The following is a 16,377-nucleotide window of genomic DNA, read 5'->3' on the forward strand; positions in this document are numbered from 1 at the left end:
TCCGCCATTTTGAATTTCTAAATTTTGAGTTCAGATTTGGAATCAGCGACCTCAAAAACCCCTGTATATCAAATTCAGGAAAAATGGTAATAAATGATTCTCTTTCAAAGAACTTTGAGGGATTCTCCAACCAGGAAATACTACAATGTTTACTATTATGTCAAGGAATTTAGAGGGGTGGGCCATTCAGTAAATACTACAATGTTTACTAGTATTTCTCGGAATTCGAACGTCCTTGCAAGGACGCTATATATATATATATATATATATGTAGGTCACAACGCCTGTCAGTCATTTAAAATTGTCTATAAAATAAAAAACTTTGAGGTGTCATAGCTGAGCGTAGAATCGTCCGATTCGATTCTAACAAAATTCAAATTAAAGGGTGGTATTTCTACTATGTAATAGTTAGTTACTAGCATTGCTAGATACTCTTAAACAATTTTCTTTTTTAAATATATAATTATTAAATATTACCCTCATTGTATCATGTAGCTCGGCGTGGAATCGTCCGATTCGATTCTAACAAAACGGCTTATGCTTAGAATAAATAATTCTTACATCCAACATATAATTATAATTATAAATACTATTTTCATTACATATTAATTATAATAAATACATAAATATAAATACTATTCAACATTAAACGTATATTTTAGAAGGTTTTAGTGCCTTGTTAATTCTCGTTTATATTTCTTCGGAAATCTTGTTCTTTGTAAACAAAATATAATTTTTAAAATGCATTTCTCGTCATTTAAGCTGGTCTTCAGGGTGGCTCGTTGGTTCCGTATTTCTCATATAATATTATGCATTGGACATTCTTCGAGCATATTCCGTGTCGCGTATTTATTATTCTTCAGTGAAAAATAATACAGAATTTTGTATACACGTGAAAACATAAAAAGTCGAGAATCCCTGTCTCTCCAAAATACGTTCTTCATTTCCTCTTCTTCGCCCATGTAATTCTCGTTCTACTTTTACGGTACACGTTCAGGAGTCCCTTCCTCGTCCCTCGCCATAATTTTCTTCTTCAAATCTCGCTCGAAGCGGCACGCGACGCATGAAACTTCAGCTGACACGCGCCAGAATGGTCCTGACCCGCGCTTCGCGAGGTTGAAAAGTCCGCATCACTCTACCACGGCCCGGCGCGGGTTAAGTAGAATGAAAAATGGCGAAACTACTACTCTAATTCTACGAGGCGCGCGAGCGGCTATGCATGATATCACTGGAAAAGGCGGGACGCGCGAGTACTTCTCACATACGGAGTGCTTTCCACTCGAAATTCTCTCAACCGCGAGCGGAGACTTTTAATCAACGCGTCGGGGGGGCCGCGGAAGGGACATCTTAATTCTGCTGACGACGGAACGCGAACTCGGCGAAATCGAAGACGTAGGATGAATCATGACGTTTAGGCTAAGTTAATGCTGTCGATGGCGGGCAGTCCTGCACGTCGACAAACGAGCTTTTTACGAAAATCTCTCGAAAGTTCTCTGGAGTTCAACTGCGGGTCACCCCGCGACCAATCGATCATTCTCCGCACCCTATGTCAGGGATTTTAGTGAAATTGAAATATGATGTAGCCCAGGAGAAATTAGGAACGGGAGGTTAAGTCATCGTGTCCCTCGATTTCAATTAGTTTAGAAAATTCAGGAATTTTTATTTATTCGATCAGAGATACCAAGCTTCCTTATTTTCATTTCATTTTTATATATAATAATAAACAAATTCCTGTTCTGGAAATTTAAAGACGAGATGCAGGAATACAAAAGTTTATAAGAATGTTCCTTGGAATATTTATTTTAAAAAATACGATGCACCGAATGTTGCAATTTTTATTTGTTCGACCACAGTACCAAGCTTCCTTCTTTTCATTTTATTTTTATTCCTATCTGAGAAAGATTCATCAGACTGAAAAATTATTTGTACAATGCTTAAAAAATAAACAAACTCCTATTCTGCAAATTTAATGACGCGATGCAGAAATACAAAAATTTATAAGAGTGTTTCTTGGAATTTTCTCTGCAAAGGCGATTTGTAGGGTCGGCGTTTTATAATGTCACCATAACAGGATGTTAACACTGACTTGAACGAAGCCTACACTCGGAATTCTTTTGAGAGAGTTTTACCAGAGACGAGAGGTACGGAAAGACCCTCTTTATAGGGGTTGGTGTCACACGAGGGAAAGTACCAGCCTCGTGAAAAATCAGTAGTTTTGCAGGGAACGCTGCATTTAACAGCGGCTACTCCGGGAACCGCGTTCAACCCTATCGGCAAAGTCAGAAAACGTAGAAAATCTCTCGCGTTGCAAGGTGTGCGGGTATGTCGTTACTAGCACGTGCAGGATAGTCGTTTCTTACGAACGCAACGCTCGCAGCTCGAGCAGACACCGTAATCGAATTTCCTACAAACGTTTCTACAAACCTTATAGCTTTCCTTTATCGGTTTCTAGAAAACTGTATTGCACTCTAAACTCTATTCGGAAATTCAATTCTTAAATCTTTCTGGAATAATAATATTAATAATCATGGAATTTATTTGTTTATTTTCGTATAGAAATTTGATTATTGTTTGTCATTCGTGAATCAGTTTATTCGGCAATAAATTTAATGTTTTGTTGAAATTATTAATTTCGTAAACTAATTTATTTAGTGTATTAACAGAATTTAATTTTTTGTATGTATTTATTTATTACTTATTGAAGTTTATAGTTTATTTAGTGTATTAACAGAATTTAATTTTTTGTATGTATTTATTTATTACTTATTGAAGTTTATAGTCCTATTTATTTATGAATGCTTGTAAATGTATTAATTTAGTAATAGTGAAATATCGATTAATTTAACAACTTTCGCGTCGGATAAATTCAAACTCATTACTGTTTACAATTTCAGAGCTAAACGTTAATTTCCAGAGGCCGTTGTTTAAACATATCAAAATTGAGAAATAAACGGCTCTCAAAATTCACGTAAACTACGCCATATTTCAATTACACCTAAACCCTTGACATCCGGGCGCAGAAAATGATCGATTTATTCTCAATAAAAATTCTTTCATACCTTCACAGAAATTCCGCTCGCAGAAATTTATCTAGAAATTTCTCGGCAAAAATTCGTCGCCGGTTTCGAAAAAGAAAATCGTTCAACCCCCAACTGTAAATATCCAATAAAAATTGTCTACTTCCCATGACACCATTTCTCGCGAACCACGACTATAAAAGGCTACGGAAGCGACGTAAACTTTTCCCCCCGTAGAACAAGCACGTTTTATAAAATTCCTCTCGGAATCCGCGCGACGGTCTTCTGTCATTTATCTAAGAATTTTCGATACGAAATTCGATCGTGCAACATCGACAACATCCTCGACGCGAAAGCAAACGAGAGGTGGTTGGAAAAACCGACAGAACCTTTCCCCGCAATCCGTCTCTTGATTCAGGATCACGAGAAAATCGCGATTGTAAATCGTTGGGAGAGGGTCGGTCTAAAAATTTGATCGAGTCGTCACGATACACTGTTTGCACTGTAAAAGATCGTCACTTGTTTGATCGGGAGGGATTAAACGTCCATTCTCACTGTCTATCCAAGAGATTAAAGCCACCCCTTTACTTTCAGCGTGAAATCACTCGTTAAAAGCACTAACCTCAATGGCCGATGTTCTATACCAGTGGGATCAATGGGAAACGTAATAAATACTGCAGTTGAAACAAATAGATAGCGAGGAGGTCTAGCATCGACGTTTAATATTGTTTGATAGTAGTAAAATTCTTGATGGACATAATTAATTAGGAAGGGAGGAAGTAATTAAATAAATGACAAGGATGATTTATAAAAGTAAAATTATACAAGTAATTGACATTTTAAATTAGAATTATAAAATATAATTGACTGATAATAATAAATAATAACAATATAATATAATGATAAAAATAATATATATTATTATATATTTACATTTATATTATATAAGTAAGTAATAAGTAATAAATAATGAGTAATGAGTTAAATTAATAAATAATTCACTATTGTCAAATAATTACGTTTACAAGTATTGATAAACAAATAAGAGTTAGAGATAGAGTATAGATTTTAGCCCATACCGAGCACTCAGTCTCCATTGACCATTGTCCTCGGGCCCTTACGGGCGGGCGTTAAGGGGTCCAGGGGTAAAGACCGGCCTCCTGTGCAAAGCGCAGGAGTCCGCCGCTTCTCCTCTCTGTTACCTTGCACGTACTAGGTGCCGGTCACCTAGGATCCTTTCCCTAGAGTCCTCAACTGCCCTGCGCTCAGCAATCACGTGTAGCGGGGTTTCATCCGCTTCTCCGCATCTAGGATAGGTGGGGTTATCCCGCAGTCCCAGTGTAGCTAGATGCCTTCCAGTGTGCCAGTGCCTCGTGACAAGCCCGACAACAAGCCTGAGCCTATCGCGGTCCAGTCTTACCAGTGCACTACCCAGTCCACTGGAAGGACGCTCTAGCATGGCCCTCGTGTGTCTCATTGCCGATCTATGCCTTCAGAGGTCCAGAAGGCGGACCTCTGCCCACTGCCTATTCAGTGTTCTTACATGGCCGGCTGGGACACCCACGGAGCACACAATCGCGCTCTCGGTCCCTCTGGTCCCTTGTCTAGCTAGATCGTGTGCTTCCTCGTTCCCTCGGATGCCGGCGTGCCCCGGCACCCAGATGAGGTTCACCCTGTTCTTCCCTGGCAAGCTGGGACAACAGGTCTACACAGCTTTTTATTGTCGCTGCATATAAAAATGTGCTTGCGTCTGTATCCCTTGTCCAGGATCGCTCTGGCGCAGGCCCAGATCGCAAACATTTCTCCATCCTGGGCCCTCCGCACCATACCCCCGAACCCGCTCCTGTTCCCGATTTGGCCCCGTCTGTGAACCAGACTAGCCCTCCCTGGGACAGTACGTTTGCTGGGGTAGTGGACTGAAGAATGGTAATGGAACACGTGGCCCGTTGGGCAGCGATCACCCCCGAGGCTAAGTACCTCATAGTGGTCCTCAGTCTGTTGAAGGATGCTCACATGACCCTGCCTGGCCCTAATCCATCTTCCACTCACGTACAGTCTGCAAGCTGTATTTCTTGCCTCTGCCATCACCGTGACATGCGGTGGTAGCAGGTTTAGCAGAGCGCACATCGCCACTGTTGGGGTGGTCCTGAACGAACCTGTGATGCCCAACAGCGACAATCTGAACACCCTGTCCAATATCTTCCTGTTCATGCCTCGACTCAGCGCGGGGCACCAAACAATGGAAGCGTAGCAAAGTTGGAGGACTAATATGGCAATATGTAGCCATTTTACCATTTCTGGTTTCAGTCCCCAGGTTCGTCCAAACATCCTCCTGCAGGCCCAGGAGGTAGCCGTTGCCTTTTGTGCCTGTCTGGTGATGTGGCTTTTCCACGTGAGTCTACTGTCCAGGGTAACTCCGAGATATCGGACATCCTTGGAGAGTTTGAGCTCTATGCCGTATAATGTGGGAGGCCTTAGTGTGAGGTTCCTTCTTCTTGTGAACAGCACCAGTCCAGTCTTAATGGGGTTAACCCTTAAGTTCTGACCAAAGCACCACCTCTCTACCGTGTCCAGAGCAGTGTGCATTCTACAAGCGATCCTGCCCGGGTGATTGCCGACAACAGCTATACAGATGTCGTCCGCAAAACCTTCCACTTTCACGTCCAGCTCTTCGAGTTGTACGAGGAGCCCGTCGACCACTAGCAGCCACAGCAGGGGAGAAACTACGCCTCCCTACGGGGAGCCCCTGCCGACTTGGGCTCTGATCTCGATTCCGTTGAGACTGGTTGTGATGATCCTGGTGCTCAGCATGCGGCGAAGCCAGTCGACGATGGTGTCGTCCACTTGGAAACCTCTTGCCGCTGAGCAGATTACATCGAAGGAGGTATTGTCGAAGGCTCCTTCAATGTCGAGAAAGGCGCACAGGGTGGACTCTTTCTTGCCGAAAAACCCCTCGATGGTCCTGACTAGGTCGTGAAGGACCGTTTTGGTAGATCTCCCCGTCCGATACGCGTGGTAGTGGGTACTCAACTCTCAACACTCAAACCCTCAACGGGTTTAGCGCCAGCACTCCGTCCCTGATAAACCTGTCAAGCAGTCGCTCCAGCGTCTTCAGCATAAAGGATATTAGGCTGATAGGTCTAAATGCCTTGGCGGTATCATAGCTGGTCTTCCCCGATTTCGGTATGAATACCTACTCCTGCAACAGGGCAGGGAAGATGTTATCAGTCCCTGGACTTTTGAATCTGTCGAACGATTCCAGGACCCACTTGATCCTGTTAACTGTGACGATTTGCCTCGCCGTGCGCCAGTCCCTCGTCTCCTGGCCTGTGGGCTCACTCCATCTGGGCTCACTCCAGCGATATCCTACCGCTAATCCTGAACTCGGGAAAATGTGTTTCCAACAGGTGCCCTAGAATGGACTCCCTGGTGTCAACTGCCGTACCGTCTGGGAGTAGCAATCTTCCCAGCTCGATGCGGGGTCCTTGGAGAAAGACCCTTCGGAGCCTGACAGCTAAGGGTAGGCTGTCCATTTCCCCGCAGAAGCTCCTCCAGGCCCTGGTTTTGGACTCCCTGATGCGCTTCTTATAGGTCCTCTGCAAGGCCCTATAAGCCGCCCAGTCAGACTCGCACATAGTTTTCAGGGCCTTATTTAGCAGCTTGCGAGATTTGGAGCGGAGGGCGGTTAGCTCTGAGCTCTACCAAGCTACTTTTTGTCCTGTCTACGACTCCTAGGCGGGCAAGAGACTACATAGGATTCTATCACAGAAGAGCATAGAGAATCTACTTCTCTTTCTATAGACCCTATGGTCCCGGAGCGATCTCGCGGACCCCAAGTCTCAGACTTAGTTCTTGTTCAAAAGAGCTCCAGTCCGTGGCCCTGGGGTTCCTGTACACCGCGGCCCTAATTGGGGTTGGCTCTATCGCTAATTTAAAGGATGTACGACCACGTGGTCCGATAGTGTGTCATCATCGTCCACTCGCTACTCTCTTATCCACTGTCCAACCGCTCGTGTTCCTAGTGTGAGATCGATCACCTCTTTTCTACTGGAGGTGGCGAACGTAGGCTTGGATCCCTTATTTAGGATTTCCAAATCCGTGGAGGAGATGTGCTCTAAGAGGTCTCTCCCCCTGTTGTTGATGTTAGAACTCCCCCATATTATGTGGTGCGAGTTAGCATTGCACTCAATCAATAGGTCCAGTCTTTTTTCTTTACAGTAGGTGATTAACTCTCCGAGTTCCCTGGTTGGTGGAATTTTCTCAGAGTCATAGGGGAGGTAGGCTGAGCACACCACAATTGTGGTGTTGACTCCCCCCCGCATATGGCTGATTTTCGCCGCAGCTATGTCCCTACTGCAGTACTTATCCAGTCTTAGGGGACGCGCCCGGTACGCACTCATCCTCATCCTCTCCCCCCTTTCGAGGATGGGACCGAGTAAATAAATAAGACTATAAACTTCAATAAACAATAAATAAATAAGTACATACAAAATATTAAATTCCGTCCATGTACTAAATAAACTACGTAAACTAGTTTACGAAATTAATGAATTTATACATTTACACATATCAGAATTTATTATTTAATGCAGACATTAAAATTAATTCCCTTTCATAAACGTTGCCAAATAATATTACATACATATATATTTTTTATATATTATATATATATATATCAAATAATACATGAACAGAACAAATTATGTATATGTAGTATATAATTAATTTAGTTCATACATGTTAAGAAATTATTTCATGACCTTTATTTAATGTTTCATTCCAATAAATCACGTATATAACATAACATAGGAGGCACATTAAATATTATAACATTATCAATGTTACTCCAAGAGTTGCATTTTTGAGATTCTACATACCTTTACTTACTCAAACTCGTTTTATATCATCAACCAATCCTAAAAAAATTCAATATACAATAAACTCAATTTCGGCGTTGTTGGAAGTTTGCAGGCACGTCTGCGTATATTCGAAACGCAATGAGGCAAGTTATGAGAGCACACGGTGACGGACGATAAGAGAACGAGGATCACGATGGCTCGTAGTAGGACAATTACGACGAGAAGCCGCGCTTTCGCGATCGGCCCGCTCATAAATGCATATTACAGAGAGATAATTACACGCGCTAGTTAAATAGCATAATGGATGAGAATTCTGTGACCCGTGTCTGATTCGTACCTCCGCGGATTGAAAATGCCATTCAATGTAAGTGTCTCGAATGAAGCTGCGGGGTATTCAAATGCCAGTCTGACAATATTGTCACAGAAGCCACTGTCAACACGCGTAGCGTCTCAAAGGGCTCCTGACTCCACGTTCTGATGCGAGGGTACCGACCTGGCAACAGTTTTCGATCGTTCACGATATTTACTTAATTATAATGTAGCAGAGTTAGTCTCGTAATTGTTTGCAACCTTCTGTGTCTATCAAAGAAACTTTTTTAAATTAAGTGGTAGATTTGAGGATTCCGAATCAATCTTTTATTATAAAGATGTAGATTCGTGAAGTTTATTCGTGAGATTCGTTATGGAATATATGTACAATCAGTCTTATAAATATTCGTACATTTTACGTTTATCGAAGAAAGTCTAAATCAAGTGGTAGACTTGATATCGGTTTCTAAGTAAACGTTCCATTATGAATATATGAAGGGAGCGCTGTCGTTTGTTTCGTGCGAGAGTCTTGCTTGCTTGCTTGTTTTTATTTAAGTGCACTTATCTGATTCTTTCTCATATTTGTCCTCAAGTTTGTCATTTAATTTAAGATTCTCCAATAGGCAAGAAGGGTATATACTTATAGGACTGACTTTATATAATACAACATCAGAGACACATTAAATATTCTACCATAAATAACGTAGGATGTCAATATTTGTCTTTCTAAAATTCTACATAACTATGCTCCATATAATATTATATCCTAAAATAATATGCCTCGATTACAATCGATAATGCTCGAACTGATCGTATACCTAAGTTGAATAATAATAATATCAAACAAAGAGTGCAGGTCGAATTTTAAAAAGACAGCGCTCGACGTTTATTTCCTTTTAAATTGTTCCTTTTTAAATTGAAACCAATTTCGGTAGAAAAACTGATACTATCCATTTAGTTTCGAACAATGCAATCCCACGTCGCCAATTCCGATTCGCTTCAGATTTCCCCCTCCTCCCCTTGAATTTTGCTTGGCGATATTTCAACGCCTCCCTGTAACCGCGACTCGTTGATTTATTGTACGATTCACTCATCGAGACAATTTCGCGTGTTTCGTCAGGAGCGATATTTTCCCACGGGATCCGGACATTGAATTACTTCGCGTTAATCAACGTTCGCGGGAATGTTTTAATGAGAAGCGCGCGATCGCATCTGTTCGCGAGGTTTCATTCGCGGATTTCAAAGGCGCGAAATCGATCGGAAACGATATCGCGCCAGGACACGGCTATTGATACGTAGCTACTGTTTCAAAGGCGTTCCCGCGAAATCACGGATTGCCGCTCGATTCGGACGATTCTACAATGTCACGGATCCAAGAAAGCCTCGAGATTTTTCCATTGGTGGAATGGGTATTGTGTGTTCGTTCGCGAGGCGAAACACGTTTCGCGTCCGACTTATGACAGCACGAGGCGAGTCGAGCCATGTGTACATCAGAGGCGAGCAAATTATTATCTTGGAAAAGATTCGCTATTTAATACTATTCTGGGTTAAGCAATTTTATTTCCTTCGATTTCTTATTTTAGAAATTTTAATTGGCTTGGTTAAAGAAGTATAGTTTTATCCAATATTTAGTATGAAGAAGTGCCTTAATTAAATCCAGCCTGCTTTGATTCGGTTGAAGGTGAATCTGAATCATTTTCTAGATTTAATACAGAATATTATGAAGGGAGATTTGCAATGATTTTTATTCATGAGTTTTTAATACTGTTCTTGGTTAAGCAATTTTTTTTCCTTCGAGTTTTGATTTGAGAAATTCTAATTAACTTCGTTGAAGAAGTATAGTGTTATCAAATGTTTAGTATGAAATAGTGCTTAAATTAAATCAAACTCCCTACGATTCAGTTAAGGGTGACTCTGAACCAGTTTCTGGATTTAATACAGAATATTATAAAGGAGGATTTGCAACGATTTTGATTCATACGTTTTTAATACTGTTCTTGGTTAAGCAATTTTATTTCCTTCGATTTTTGATTTTAGAAATTTTAATTGGCTTGGTTGAAGAAGTATAGTTTTATCCAATATTTAATATGAAGTAGTGCTTAAATTAAATCGAAGCTCCTTTGATTCTGGTGAGGGCGAGTCTGAATCACTTCCTGGATTTAATACAGAATATTATAAAGATGACTTTGCAATAAAAATTGTTGCAGAATATTTAAGAATATGAACATTAATATTTCCTATTTGTCAGGGTACTAAATCTTTTTTAAAATTCACAAATAATGATAACAACATAACTTCATATATCCCTGCTTCTAACCAATCCAGAGTATTTAAGAATAATATAAGAACATTAATATTTGTTGAATTCAAATATATTGATTCAATTCTATTTCGCCATTTGTCAGGGTACTACATCTTTTTTATAAAATAGAAAATCCACAAATAATGATAACAAGATAACTAGATATACCCCTGTTTCTAAACAATGAACCGAAAGGGAAATGTCATCTTCGCATATTTATCTACGAATCAGAATTAACATTTTGTGCATGCATGTATATTTACCGAGGTCGCAGCATCTAAGACTGTGTAACTCACGCGTGTCTTATCATGGAAACCTTGCACGCACCTTATTAGTCACTCGAACATAGTTACGACGGAGACGTGACCAAATTATAATTAGTAAGACAGTTTGTTTAATAAACAAAGCAGCTTGGCGAGTAACGCCACCCCTTTGTTGAATAAATTATTTTCGTTACTTCCTAAACTAACATTCTAATATTTAACTATTCATATTAACTATCCAGCTTGTTGAAGAATAGAAAACTAAAAATCAATCCTCACTTCAAAACACACTGCTGTAGATTAAATATCGAATCCAGGAAAATTGAAACAAATTATTCATTCTCCGGCAGGTTTCAGCCACTGAAACAAATCGTTAAAGCAGTAAAATTGTCTCGACTGACTTATCGGTTCCCGGTTAGGCCTGAAATATTGCCACTAGACTTCCGGTAGCGAAAATGGACGATTAAACACCTCGTTACTCAACCTTTTAAGCGATGGAAATGTCTTCAGTCTCTTGGCTGGCTGCCAAATTGTGATTCCACTCGATGGAAATGTCCAGTGACAATGTACTTGCACTAATATACCGCGTTGATCAATTTTATCCGCGTTGACGATGCAGAATAGTTCTCGACGCGATGATCGATCGTGTCAATTGTGTACAGAGACAAACAAAATGTAACTATGGCGATGAAAAGTGCATTTTGTATCTCGTGATACAGTAAAGACTGGATAAGTGCAAGACAGGATTGACTGGATAAATGCAAAGTGACTATCCCCATCACTGGAGCAGTGTAATATGATTCAAACTGATTGATACGACGATCATTTATAGAATACAGTAAATTCTTCAACGCACATACGAAGTACGAATACTTCTGGGACTGACTATATGTAAAGTTTCGACCCACTTCCATATATAAAAAAATAAACAATTCAAGCCTTGAAACGTGACAATGTTAATGTAAGCAAACAGAAAATTACATCAGCATTCGCGAACAATGGACTTGTAGGAGTCAGAGAATTTCTAGAGAACAAATTGCTACTTCAACGTTCCGAAATAAACGTGTACGTATGCTGGACGTGTGTGTCTGTGTATGTCGTCACGTGCGCGGTGGCGAGCGTCCGCTGGGGTGGTCGACGTATCCTGAAAGCGGAGTTTAGAACGCGAGTTCGAACGGTCTAACGACTTGGATGAGTTTAGAAACGTTTAGAGGGAGCTTTGATCATAGAGTGCAACGAGAGACCAGTTCTGTTTCTATCTATTCCATTCCTATCTCCTTTTATTCCATAAATTTAAATAAACATTTGATTTCGACGCAGCGGATAGAAATTAATACAAATATTTCTTCCAATGTTCCGCGTCATTTTAATTCAAAATTTTCAATTACGATATCGTTACTGCTACGTGAAAATCGATAATACTTGGCAGACATTGATTTTTAATACTATCCACGTTCTTTTTCCACGCATTTCAGATTAAAAGATCGTTCAATGCTGGGCGATGCGAGACCCTATTTTTCTGAGCACTATGGATTTCAACGGTTGGGGGATTTTTAATCAAAGGACTTCAAATAAGGTCTTTCATTTTACGCTTCCCCGTTCTTTGATAACAAAGTCCACAATTTTCTTTGATCGAGGCACCATTTTCGCTGAGATGATACGCGATGTTTACCTCCGTCACTGAATACACACATGAATTACTGTTGGCGTTTCACGACCCAATGCATCCATTACCATGGAAAATTTGCCAAGACTCTAACTAGGATCTTCTCGTGAAACATGTTAATATTTTTCCCTAAAGAACGTTTTTGATACCGAGTACTGACAAAAATACTATAATTCTGAAGCTGGTCATCGGAAATTTCAATCAATGTTCTAAATATTAGATCTACCGGAAAGTTTTATTTATTATTTTTATTTCATTAAAGTTTTATTATTCAATAAAATCTGTTCCAGATATAAGAAATTTATTATTTTGTATTATTCTAAAAACGGACAGAACTTTCCTGTAGACCTGATACGTAGTGTATAAGATAAAACGATTTTCATAATTTTGTCACAACTAGGAATAGAATTTGAAGTGAAGTGAATTCACGTCTGTAGTAACATAATTTATAACATCATTTTGTCAACAAAATTCCGTGGATTCGACGATTGACTCGAGCCAAATTGTATGAACACAGAATAGAAACCTCTAGCACTTATCCAGTCTTTTCTGTATTAAGGGAGCATTTCACTGTGAACGCTCAAAAAAAAGCATATTTTCAATCATTTTTTTCTCAGCAATTATTGTATAAAATTGAATGAATGTTTTTCTCCCCTTGAAGGTATGATTAAGGAAAGTAAATAAAAAAATTTTATTTGGTAAAAAATATTTCGTCATTTATTTACAAAATAATATGCATGTGTGCAAAAACAAAAAGATTTCCGCTGGCGCAGGTAATTTGGCTCTCCTGGTAATCTGAAACAGAAAATCGAAAAAGTTTATTAAACTATGTTGTCACACCTATGGTCGGAACCTCAATTTATTTATTTCATCGAAAATAAACAAAATGGCAGCGTTTCTTACGAAAGAGAGAAAAAGAAACACTTTTTTTGTACCGTAAATCAGGTGAAATTATAAGTAAAAATCGAAATTTCAACTACTTGGAGGTTCCGACGATAGGTGTGACGACATATGTAGTTTAATAAACGATTCGATTTTCTGTTTCAGATTACCAGGAGAGCCAAATTACCTGCGCCAGCGGAAATCTTTTTGTTTTTGCACACATGCATATTATTTTGTAAATAAATGACGAAATATTTTTTACCAAATAAAATTTTTTTATTTACTTTCCTTAATCATACCTTCAAGGGGAGAAAAACATTCATTATACATTCATATTTTATACAATAATTGCTGAGAAAAAAATGATTGAAAATATGGTTTTTTTGTGCGTTCACAGTGAAATGCTCCCTTAATACAGGAAAATCTACAAAAATCTGGCCTGCGAAGGGTTGACAGAAAATCAATATAAAACGGAATCGTTATAGCAGTTTCCTAACCATTGTTACTCTCTTTTCAGGCACAGGGCATGCTCGCCACGGGAGTAAGGCGATGCGGCGAAACAACTGTTGGCTGGCCGTTCTGGCCGTTTCGACGGTGCTCCCGATCCTGCGACACGGTCTAGCCAGGGAACGATTTCCACTCGATCAGGAGGACACGGAGCTCAAGGCTAACCGCAGCAAAGCCGCTTACGGGCTCGATCAAACGACCCCGAGCGTGAGAACCGAGGAAATCGATGTCGCATCGCGCAACGACGCCACGAAACTCGTCCTAGACGCCTCGCCTCTCGACCAACCGCCGAAAAAGCGTACAACCATCGACGACGCTACAAAGGCGTCCCAAAGGATTCCCCAAAGAGGATGCATCGAAGATGCAGATCCCTCTGCACGGAGCAACTCGGTCGACCAGGCCACGATGGTCCAGCTGGATTCGAAGCTCGCGAGCAGTTTTTCCCTGGAAGATTCTCGTAAACGTTTCGCCGGGGCACAAACCATCTCGGAATGGACGATGCTGGCGGGAAATTCGGAAAATTCAGGTGAACGACGTTTATCTACCCGGATTTCCCGTGGCGCGGTTGAGCACACCTCTGAGCGGACCAGAGCCGTTATACGCGCCGATGGGACGGTTCGTACGGCGACAACGAGCAGTCGTAAAAGAGGAGCGGTGGACGAGGAGACGAATCGACGGGGAACGAGGTATGAGGATCTGGGAGCTTCGCATTATAGTCACGTCGGGGGTAGTTCGCGCGACGATGACTCGTTGACGACCCCGGGCGAAAGAAATTTCGCGGGAAATCGTCCGCTTTCTGGATCGGAGTCGACGGACGGAAGAGGTCGAAGAGACGATGGCGGATCTCCAGATGACGGGATGACGGGATCTAGAAACGAAATTGGAGATGGAGAGGAATCCTCGATTGGAGGCGATGTTGGTGTTCCGTCGGAGCGTGGTTATGGCGATCGGAGATGGTACGAGGATTTTCCGAGCGGAACTTCCGAGTTGGATCTAGAAGATAGGGAAAGTAAAGGATTAGGAGAGAGGAGAGAGGTGGGAGGAGTGAGGTTTTGGAGTTTGGAGGAAAATTCGAGGAAGAAGGACCAGTCTGTGTACGATCTGATGGACGGTGGGGCGCATTCAAGGGACTTGAGTTATTACAAGAAGCAGGGGGTGAAGAGTCATACTATGAGGAAGATGGCGACTCAAGCGTTGCGTTTTTGGGGGGAGTCGAGGAATCAGAGTGTTGATGGAAAGGGGAGCATCGAGGAAATGAAAGGGCAGGAAGTGGACAGGGGATCGGTGGAGCTCAGTTCTGATTACAGGGAAAATAAGGTGAAATCTGAGACATTTAAATTCCTGTCAACTTCGATGCCCCCTAGTAGTAGCCTAGAGGGGGGCAATAAACTGGTGGAGTCAAAATTCGATCATCAAAAACAGAAGCTCTCAAAGAAATCAATAGATCTCAATTCCTCCAATGGTCTTTATGAGAAAAATCAGATAAAATCTGAAACATTAAATGTCCAATCAACTTTGATGTCCCCTAGGAGTAGCCTAGAGGAGGCTAAAAAACTCGATCATCAAGAACAGAAGCTTTTAAAGAATTCAATAGATCTCAATTCCTCCAACGATAATTATCAGCAAAATCAAATAAAATCTGAAACATTAAATGTCCAATCAACTTTGATGTCCCCTAGAAGTAGCCTAGAGAAGGCTAAAAAACTCGATCATCAAGAACAGAAGCTTTTAAAGAATTCAATAGATCTCAATTCCTCCAACGATAATTGTCACCAAAACCAGATAAAATCTGAAACATTCCCGTCAACTTCACTGCCCTCCCTTACCCCCGCCAAGCTGGCAGACCTTGCCCCGAATAGATTATCCAAGAGATCTTTAGATCCCACCTCGGATAGGCTCAAAACTCCCCTAAAACCTGAGCTATCGTCCGTCTGGTTCGATCCATCCCCCGATCGCATCCACCCTCTCGCCTCTAGTTCGCAGAAGTCGAGCCGTGAACGCTATAATTCTACGGGGATCGAAAACCCGGAACGCGTCTCGACGTCTCGTAAATCAGCGGAAGTATACAAAGACGGATCGCTAGAGCTGCGCGACGTCTCCCTGAAACAAAGATCGACGGCCAACAATGATGTTCCCGAAGACAACGAGCCCGCCTCCTCGGATCGAGTCGCGTTTCCTGTTTCGGGAACGGCTATCGATGTTAGCGCTGTTGAGAGGGAACAAGGAAATCTCGCTCTTCATACAACGAACAAAGATGAAGCGACACTTACGGAAGAGCCGGAGAAATTAATGAATGGAAACGGGTATTCTTACCTAGGAGAGAGCAAGAGCGTGGACGTGGTAAACAATGGGACGACGATTTTCCATTTCAGCGGCGATAGCGATGCGAACGATATGTCGAAAATGGAAAACGTCGGTTCGATAGAGGATAGAGGCTTGCCTCGAGTAGAGATTCGGGATGGGAAAGAGGATTGGACGCGGAGGGAAGTACTGGTGGAAGGATCGAGGAAGGATGTATCAAACGGTGGAGCAGGTTTCAATTTCCCTGAGATAAACGTCGTGGAAAATCTAT

The 16,377-nt window shown here is 41.3% G+C and overlaps 1 protein-coding gene across 1 annotated transcript in view; it reads left to right on the forward strand.

Annotated features, from left to right (window-relative positions):
• Positions 1 to 16,377, forward strand: part of LOC128892993 (uncharacterized) — a 175,694-nt gene that overhangs the window by 158,096 nt on the left and 1,221 nt on the right. The window contains exon 2 of the mRNA XM_054153692.1: positions 13,816 to 16,338. Within this exon, the coding sequence (XP_054009667.1) occupies positions 13,848 to 16,338 (2,491 nt within the window). The 5' untranslated portion in view covers positions 13,816 to 13,847. The remainder of the gene's footprint in view (positions 1 to 13,815; positions 16,339 to 16,377) is intronic.

This window comes from Hylaeus anthracinus, unplaced genomic scaffold, assembly GCF_026225885.1.
Source record: "Hylaeus anthracinus isolate JK02 unplaced genomic scaffold, UHH_iyHylAnth1.0_haploid 2, whole genome shotgun sequence".
Taxonomy (NCBI): Eukaryota; Metazoa; Arthropoda; class Insecta; order Hymenoptera; family Colletidae; genus Hylaeus; species Hylaeus anthracinus.